Source organism: Dendrobium catenatum, unplaced genomic scaffold (genome assembly GCF_001605985.2).
Source record: "Dendrobium catenatum unplaced genomic scaffold, ASM160598v2 fragScaff_scaffold_772, whole genome shotgun sequence".
NCBI lineage: Eukaryota > Viridiplantae > Streptophyta > Magnoliopsida > Asparagales > Orchidaceae > Dendrobium > Dendrobium catenatum.
The window spans coordinates 1422030-1431983 of NW_021319234.1; the positions used below are offsets into that span (position 1 = coordinate 1422030).

The following is a 9954-nucleotide window of genomic DNA, read 5'->3' on the forward strand; positions in this document are numbered from 1 at the left end:
TTAACCAAGTTGTCCCCACCTACTTAAGTTAAACATTTTCTCCCTCTCTATGCTTGGCCGGCCTTCCCCTTATTGTTTTCTATTTAATTGCCACATCACCACCTCTTAAATGCTCCTAAATACCTTTCCTCTCAACGTAACTGCAGCTTTCATTCCAGATTTCAAAATCTGAGATGGGAAATCAGGATTATTCCCTCTCATTCATTAACTCCAGCAGATTTGGGAAAGAATTCCCAAATCTGAGAATTCCCAAAATCTCAGGCAATTAAAGCATAATTTAATTCCTATCCCTCCAGGTGAAACTGAGCCATCAATTCCTTCCATAGGCTGAGAGTGGCATTAGGAGATTCTGGTCTCAATCAGCCGCCTCCTCCTTCATTGTTTTGCTTGGAATTATTTCTCCAAAATCTCTCTGTTGCTGGCCGAACTCCCCATGCTCTTTACTGGGTTGTCTCTCCTCAACTCTCTCTCTCTCTCACTCAACACGTTGCTGGAATCAAGGCGTGAAGGCTCCTTCAAATTTCCCTTGATCCTAAGCCATTCCTCTCAGGTTTTGAATAAGAAACCTGAAGAAAATTTCAGATTTCCTGAAGAGTATTTTTTCAGCTTTTTGGGGAAGAGATCCTCTCCCTAGCAAAGCCTCCGCTTACGTTTCACATCACTCACTCACTAAAACTCTACCAATCAAACATTTTGGTTCTCTAAGTGGCAAATTGATGATCCAATTGATGCCCATCAATTTGAGGGGAGTTAATAACAACATCAATTCCAAGTCATAGATATTGCATGAAGGTTCAATACCCTTTCATAGCATCTCATCACAGCTCTCTACCTCAAACCATAAAGTCAATCACAGCTCTTAACATGAAACGGTTTCTGTTACATGTATTGGATCTATACCGATAGCTCAATATAAAAAGAGCACCTATTGTAGCTGTTTTTAATACGATGCATATAAAAAAAGTTTATCTCCTCTCAGCTTTTCTCTGATCTCATTGGCGTATACCTCTTTAATGTAAACCCTTATTTCTATTCATAATCATGGTGTTGCATTAAAGCTCTATTATTATTTGTGAAGGATAAAGTCAGCTGCTGTTTAAAATTGAGGAAAATCGGAAAATTAATAAGTTTATTTATTAAATTATGTCGATTATCACTTATTTTAGGAAGTTGTTGTGCTATAATTGTGTTTTGCTTAAATTTGTTATAATGTGCTGCACTGTGAACTAAAACTAATAATAATTCCGGGGAAGTTATCTCTCCCCTTCTTACCCAAACTTTAAATATTAATCTGCAATTAATTGGTTGGATCTAATACCACGCATGGTGGACTGGCGTTCTGGTTTACTTGTTGAGGAGATAACTCTCCTGCTCTTTTCAGGCAGAAAATTATTTGCTCTTGATTTCGTACTTCTGATTCTTTGTGCTATTTGACAAGTTAAATTGGAAGTTTCAGAGTGTTCTTAGTGTCTGGTACTGGCTTCAATCGAAAATATGAGATCTAATGAAAACCCAGAGCTCTCATTTTCTGGCATAATCATATTTTAGTACAATTGTCTTTTCATTAAGCTAGTTCAACTTTTTATGCTAGATGCTCCTTTCTGAAAGACTTGAACTTATATCATTTTTTAATCCATGAAACCATGCATTTGCTGCTTCTTATCGAACAAGCAATCTGCAATCCTGTTGTGCCTTTTTCTGCCGTCCAATTAAGCTATGTATTGATGATCCATTCTAGAACCCGACATTGTTGATTTCAAGCTCAAATTAAAAAGGTGGAAGGTAGAGGGCTATGGTAGGTCAACAGTTAATCATAAAACTTGGGCTAGATATTATGAAATAAATCAAGTTTCTGATGTATACCAAGTGTGATTGTTTATCATAAAAGATAAACTTGTTCATGATGTACAATGATGAAAATACTAATATTTATCATTTCTTTTAGTTTGATTACCTTTAGGCATCATTATCTCTATTAATTTTTAATTTTTAATGCTTTGTTATTAGAATATTGAATGAAATGAGTTTCTGTGCTTTGCAGGCATTTGGTCGGACTCCATTGACTAGTATCAGTCCAAAGAAGACTTTGGAGGGTGCCTTTGCTGGTTTAATAGGTTGTGTAGTTGTTGCAATTTCTCTGTCAAGAATTTTATCTTGGCCTTCATCTTTATTAAGGTAAATATTCAATCACCTGCTTGCAGTCGCTGCCAAATTGTTAAAGCATGGATGGCAAAGTTTTCATCTATTTTTTTTATTCTGTTGAGGAAAACTAGAAGTTATGTTAAAGATTTTGGATGTTTTAATTAACTTTCCGAGAATTACTGTAGGATGTTGCTGTAACATGCATTCTCATTGTTGCACCTTTCATCATTATGGGAGCATTTTTTTTTTTGTTTTCCTTAGTTGTGGATGAATGGTTGTTTGCCATCCCTTCATTGCAGCCTGATTAAATAATCTAATCAAATTTTTTTGCTGTTATCCATGATTGAGATCGCTGAAATTTTTTATAATATTGATTTTTGGTATAATATAATTTTCAAGGAACTTTTTTTTTTTAATTTTCAAGGAACTATTAAAACGCTACTTTGAGAAAAAAAATAAATGAGATTTTAAAAAGATCTTTTTGAAAGTCTTTCATATACAAAATAATGAGGTATATAATAGAATGGTCCAAAGAAGTGAGGTGGAGTTAACTCTAGGAAGATACATCATAGTAGAACTTTAGGGTTCTAACAATTTGCCTATTGAAATTTTGAGAGTTATTAATGATATTAAATTAGCTTGGTTAACAAACTTTTTTTAATGGATTGTGAAGATTAAAGGGATTGTGTTGTTTCCTGTATTTAAGTGTCAATATAATAAATCCCTGCAAAGTTAATGTGAACAATTTGATTGCATTTACTTTATAATAGTTTAATGAAGGAAGTGAAGTATGCCAGTTTGATCTCTGATGGGCTAATGAAGAAGAATAAAAAATGGACTAGTTAAGTAACTTTATTATACTTCATTAACTTTAACCAAACACAAAAGTTAATTTGCATATTAGAACTTTACAGTATGTTTTCTCCCAACCAACCAACCTTTAGGGGGGCATTAAATGATTGGAGAAGAAGCATATTAATACCAATATTTAGGAAGAAAGGAGGCTCTAAGGAGTATGCTGATTAAGAAGGGAGTCAATTTTATGATTATAAAATGAAGTTGTGGGAGGAGGTGAATGGAAGATTGAATTAGGTCAATCTCAATGAATTAGTTTGATTTTATGCTAGGGATATCCATTATAGACATATTTTCAAGGCTATTACTCAAAAAATAGAACAAGAAAAACATTCATATGATTTTTGTTGATCTATATGGTTAAGTACCACTGGAATGATTTGGTTTGTGTTCAGAAAAAAAAAATTATATATTTGTATCCAAGATATGTTGAAGTTATTATGTTGGCTTGGATCTACAGCTCCTTTCATTCTGAACCATGTGTGAGAATTAGTCTTTATACTTCGCAGAATTTTTTTTTTTTTTTATCTTTTGCTTTCTGTCAAAATTAATGTTCTTTCCTTGCCACTTGTTTTAAGCTTTCATTTGGTGGAATGCTTAGTTGTTCCAATCAAACAACTCAATTCATCTTGATATGCCTTTTATATCTATTCAAGAAAAAGTAACGGAGAATTATTGGTGGTGGCTTTCATGTTTGTGTCAAAATGGTTAAAAAGTTCAGCATGTATCGAACCTGTTTAAAACTGCAATATAAATGTTACGGTAGTGAAGGCATTGTCTTAAGTAATTATTTGATTTTTCACAACAATTGACATGTATTTTGATACTATTTGAATGTGTTATTATAATCATAAAAAATTTAAAGTTTAACTTCTATTCCAATTTTAACTTGTTCACTGATTGCATGGGGAATCCATTGGGAATCGATGCATAATATATTAGCTTATTTTAAAAAATTTGATATTCTATACTTCTGATTGTTTTCACATATTTAACATAAGAGGTTTTTGCTAGATTAAGGCATTAAGCTACTTACTATGTTCTGTTTAAATTATATAGGGAAACATCCTTCCAAATATCAAGTTTCACATGTTTTTGTTTTCACATCTTTTCATTTTTTATAGGAATATGAAGAATTGCTTCTCTAACATAAGTTGCATGCTGTAGTTTTCATTATCTATGTTGCACTTCAAATGATTCTCTTAACTTTCCATTTCCATATCTTCAAATCCTTTGATAATGGATTCATTTCAGTACTCAATATTTTCTGCTAAACTATGATTTATGTTTTTCTTGGGAAATATTTGTTGGATCAATTTTAATTTATTTCATAAAATTCAGTGCTTCAGCTTTTGGAATTCTGAATTTCATTAGTTCTCTCTTTGGGGATCTCACTGAGTCAATGATTAAACGTGATGCTGGTGTTAAGGACTCTGGATCTCTGATACCTGGGCATGGTAATCACCATTTTTACTGCTTAAGTTTTCTGCACTGAATCATGGCTTCTCCCTGCAAATAATTTATAATGAAAAATGTGTATGCTCTTATCATGTCTGAATGTTTTCATGTCCAAATTTCCTGAAATATATGTGCCTTTTGAGCAGCACTAAATTCATAACAAGTTTAAATGTTTTGTGCAATAATAGATATTTAAGTTGTACCGAGTACAATTATCAGCATTGAAAATACTAACACCGGTGTTTTAGTTTGTACTGGAAACAATAAAGAAATGTCAAGGAACAATCACCACGTAAATATAGAATATCATGCGCAATTAAATTATATATGTGGTAGGCTCCACTGAATATTAATGAAATCAGAAAAAAAGAGAGCACATTTTCCCTCTTAGTCTCTTGTCCTCTCCTGTCTTGCACCCCTCTTACTTATGCTTTCTCCCTTTTAACCCTAACTCTTCCACTCTCCCTCCCCTCTTCCCTCCCCTGTATGTGCTCACCCTCCCTTCTTTCCCCATCTTCCTCCCTCATCTCTTTATCTTTGTCTTTGTCTTACCCTTCCTGACTTAGTAGTCTCGCGGGAAGGAGAAGAGCAAACCGAAAGAACTCAATAGAAGAGAAAGCTGTTCTCACAATACTGTAGATTATATTTTTGTATATCCTTTTCTTAATGCATTTTAGGTATATATATCACTTGTGCTCAGTCTATTAAAAGCTAAACAAATAAAAGGTAAAAATGGTACCTATAACTGAAAAGGGAAGTGGGTGGCAGAGATAGTAGTGCTTGCATAACTAATTAAAACAGAAATACGAACTAATGTGAAAATGTAGATACTAGAAATGAGCTGATGCACCGCATTAAGTCTCCCCTGTTGCAGAAGAATCTGACTCAGACAGATTTGAAGCAGTCTTTCCTTCATTTGCTGTATGAAATGGGTAAATATCGGCGATGTTGAATGTAAATGAATTCTGAATATGGGCAGGTAGATCAACAACATAGGCATTGTCATTAATCCTCTTATGAATAGTGACAGGTCCAAGCTTTCTCGGGCTGAGTTTGGAGTACATGCCAACAGGAAATCGTTCCTTGTGCAGCCTGACTAGCACGAGTTCCCCCGTTTCATATACTTTGCCTCTCCTATGCAAATCAGCTTGCTGTTTGTAACTTCTATTAGATTGCTCAAGCTTTGCCTTGACATCTTGCAACATATTTGAAAACTGATTAGTCATGTTGGCAACTGCCTTACTTGTGCATTTTGGTAAAACAGCAAGATCAACAACATGGTTTGGGATTTTGGTGTAGACAATGCTGAAAGGACAGCGGCCCGCCAATCTATTTGGCATTGAATTATACGCAAATTCAGCCTGTCCCAAGAACTGACACCACTGTTTTGGATGCTCGCGGACCAAACAACAAAGCATATTACTTAATGTTGTGTTCATTACTTCGATTTGACCATCTGTTTGAGGGTGGTCAGCAGAACTTAGCTTGAGTTCAGTTCCATCCGTTTTCATAACTCACCCCAAAAATGGCTTATAAATTTGACATCCTTGTCGGAAGTGAGGCTGCGAGGAATACTATGTAAACACACAATGTTATGGAAGAACAAACGAGCAATATTGTGGGCATTGAATGTCTTCTTGTACTTTATAAAGTAAGCCATGTTGGAGAAACAGTCTACCACAACCATGATAGAATCCGACCCTTTTTTATTTTCAGTAGGCTAAGCACAAAATTTAGACTAAGGTCCTCCCATATGGAGCCGGGGACAGGGAGTGGTGTGTAAAGCCCAATATTTTTTTCTCCTTTATATAATTGGAAAATTGCGCACTGCTCAATGAATTTGGTTACATCTCTTCGCAGGTGTGGCCAAAAGAACGGTGTTTGTAGTTGAGCTATTGTCTTGTCTCTTCACATGTGTGTGGCTAGCCCTCCACCATGGATCTCTTGAATCAGGTATTGCCTCCAAGATGAGTCAGGAATGCATAACATGTTCTGTTTGAACAGAAACCCGTCGCGTATTGTGATGTCCGGGCTGCCTTTATGGATGTTACACGTTCAGATGCTACCAAAATCAATGTCTTCGGCATAGAGGTCTTTTAAACATTGTAAACATGTAATTTCAGTTTGTAATTGTGTTAGCAATGCTTATCAGCGGCTCAGAGCATTGACAATTTGATTTTTTGTTCCTGATTTGTGTTTTAACACAAATGAAAATCGCTGCAGAAATAGGATCCATCAGGCATGCATCCTGTTGATGTTCTTTTGACTGTTATTGTACTATAACGCTTGATTATCGCTGCTAAGCACAAAATCCTGATGTAGAAGGTAATGCTCGCATTGTTTTAAGGCTCGAACAATAACATACAATTCTTATTTATATATTGTCCACTTCTGCCGTGAAGAACTCAACTTTTCACTAAAAATTCAATAGGCCTTCCATCTCATGAGAGCACCGCGCCTATGCCGGTCATGGATGCATCCGTATCCACATGGAAGGGTCACTCAAAGCCAAGGATAGTCAAGACGGGAGTTGAACTAAGAGCTGATTTGATTGAATCAAAACTTCTCTGTTGAGTGTCAGTCCACTGGAACGTTTTCTGCTTTAGTCCATCAGTTAGTAGTGCTTCTAGAATGTTGAAACCTCGCACGAATCAACGGTAAAAACTTGCCAACCCGTGGAAGCTGCGGATGTTTGAGTCGATCGAGGTACCGTCCATTCAGTTATAGCCGAAACTTTGCGAGGATCTACATTTATACCTGCAACTGAGACAAGGAAGCCTAAGAAATACACTTTTGATTTTGCAAGGTCACACTTAGGGATGTTCAAAACTTCAAATAGAGTTTGTGTTGCCTCAAGACAGCAATTACCGCCGTCAAGTGCTGCAAGTGGGCTTTGAGATCAGGACTATAGACAAGTATGTCATCAAAGTACACAACACAAAATTTATCCAAAAAGGCCTTCAAAAGTTCATTCATGAGTCGAATAAATGTAGATGGGGTGTTACACAATCCAAATGGCATCACCCTCCATTCATACAAACCTTGTCGAGTCTTAAATGCCATCTTCCATTAATCCCCCGAGCAAATGCATATTTTGTAGTAGCCACTATGAAGATTAAGCTAGGAGAATATTGCCGCTCTGGATAACTTATCTAGCAATTCATTAACCCTTGGAATTGGAAATCGGAATTTAACAGTGATCTTATTGATTGTCCTGCTATTCACACACATCTGTCAGCTTCCATCCTTCTTCGGAACCAATAGAGATGGAACTGCACTGGGGCTTATGCTCGGTTGGACCAACTGCTTTGCCACGAACTCATTCACCAGATTATGCAACTCATGCTCATTGGGACTCATCTTATAGTGGGGAAGGTTTGGGAGGACTAACCCAAGAACGAGGTTTATTTTATGCTGAAATGCTGAATTGATCTCAAGGGCGGCAAGGTGTTCGGTAATTCAGGAGGCCCTACATCAGCAACTTCAATACAACATCCCAATCTAAATAATCTCTTAAATGTTTTTGTCTATTCACCTCTAAAATGAAACAACAACAACATCAAGCCTTTATCCAACCAAGTGGGGTCGGCTACATGAATTTTCCACGTTTTTGAGTCGAATAATCATACTGATGAATATTAGGATCATTTAGCTATTATGAGATGCATGATCTTTGTTAGTGGGATAAGGAAAAGGCCCAAAATACTCCACAAATATTTGTATATGGCAAATTTAGTCCCTTATCAATTTTTTTCCAATTTAATTCATCTGTTATACAAAATTAATCCCAAATAGTCCTTCAAGAAGAAATTGATAAAAATTGATATAAATTGATCCCAAATTAGTAGTTATTGACATGAGGATTTGAAGTTGAGCTTAAGCCTGCTGAATGCAGAAGAACCAGGGATAACGAAAAAAGATCTTGTCCGGGAAAGAAGAGAAAAGTTGCTTCCTGGATCATAGCAGTTACATACAAATATAACGATTCAGTTCATCTTAAACATATCTTTAAAATATTTGGACATTTTTGTTGTATTGTATAATCAAATATTACATTGGTTTTTTTGTTATTTTTATTATTTATTCAAAATAACAGCATAATAATTATAGAAACTAGGAAAAATAAGAGTATACCCATGCTTTTTGGTTTGCGACTTCTAAAGATGAAATGGCTATGCTAAAGAAAGTTGTCAAGATTTTGCTAAGTCATGTTTTGGCTGGATTGAGAATACATTTTGGGTTTATGATGTGATTTAAGCCTTATACCACTGGATTTTCCAAATATATAACGATACTTTGTCCCAATTACCCCATAGAAAGTGTTCTCTCTTTTATTTAATGAAAAAAAAGGATCTAAATGATCCTTTGACTTTTTGTGAAACACTAAGCAATCTTCAACTATATTAAAGGATCATTTTAATCCCTCAACTTCTTAACGAGGAATAAAAATAGTCATACCATGGAACTATTTTGATTCCTCTTTAAAGACTTGAGTGACCAAATGGTCATTTAATATAGTTAGGATCATTTTGATTCTTCATAAATGACCATTTTGATTTTTTTTCTCTTATTTAATGTTATGTTAACCAGTCAACTCACTTCATTAACTATCAATAGGATCATTTGCATTGAAGTCTGGACTCTCTATTCCATTTGCATCTCTAGTAAAAGCCAGTAACTTGTGATTCTGTGTTTTTTGCAGGAGGTGTGCTTGATAGACTGGATAGTTATTTGTTCACAGGTGCTCTGTGCTATTCATTTGTGAAGTTCGCTCTACCTGTATTTGGTGTTTAATTTTATCAAAACTTCAAATCTTATGAGAGTGTTGAAGAAACAAGCCTGAACTTCCATTGCTGAGAAAGAAAAAAACAACCCCTTCAGGTAAGGTGAAGATTTTTCAACACTTTTTCACCATTTGTTTCTTTATCTAACTCCATTCAAATAAATTTCAGGTAAACCATCACCTAATTTGTTTTAACAAAGGGAAATAAATGTATATAAATCTGGTCAACAAGGTAACACTGCTATCCTCTTAACAAGTTCTTTTTTCTGAAAGATCATAAAATGCCATTGTTATTTAAGAGGCCTAATATATAAAGCTTTATGTTAGGGGTTCTAAAGCTTTTAAATTATGGTGCAGTTGCAGGATAGTTTTTAAGTTAAAGCTGCTTATGGTTCTATTGTTTGATTATATTCTGAGCATACTAATGTCTGCTCTGTGCTATTTATTGTTGATAATTAGTTATCTATGTTACTTATTTTTTTATAATTTTGAGGAGTTTCAGAGATTTAGACTAAATATTAGATTTTTTTTTTCTCAAATTTTATCTATAGATTTTCATTTATAGCTCATTTAGGCATATTGAAAATTAGAGAATTCTGAATATTTGGAAATTCTGGAATTTGATGAGCAGCACTATACTTTCAAGTATTCTTATGAGGTCATATGTGCAGTAAGACATACATCATGTTCTGTTATAATATCTATGTTACAATCTC

The 9954-nt window shown here is 34.9% G+C and overlaps 1 protein-coding gene across 2 annotated transcripts in view; it reads left to right on the top strand.

Moving 5' to 3' along the window:
- LOC110101752 (phosphatidate cytidylyltransferase 5, chloroplastic) overlaps positions 1-9754 on the top strand; it is a 31178-nt gene extending 21424 nt beyond the window's left edge. Inside the window, exons 5-9 of one of the 2 annotated variants that reach the window (XM_028696587.1) lie at positions 2042-2175; positions 4339-4454; positions 6316-6408; positions 9158-9336; positions 9408-9754. In XM_028696587.1, the coding sequence (XP_028552420.1) occupies positions 2042-2175; positions 4339-4454; positions 6316-6408; positions 9158-9249 (435 nt within the window). In that variant the 3' untranslated portion in view covers positions 9250-9336; positions 9408-9754. The remainder of the gene's footprint in view (positions 1-2041; positions 2176-4338; positions 4455-6315; positions 6409-9157; positions 9337-9407) is intronic. The other variant, XM_020829797.2, reaches the window with a different exon arrangement.
- The last annotated feature ends 200 nt before the right edge of the window (positions 9755-9954 follow it).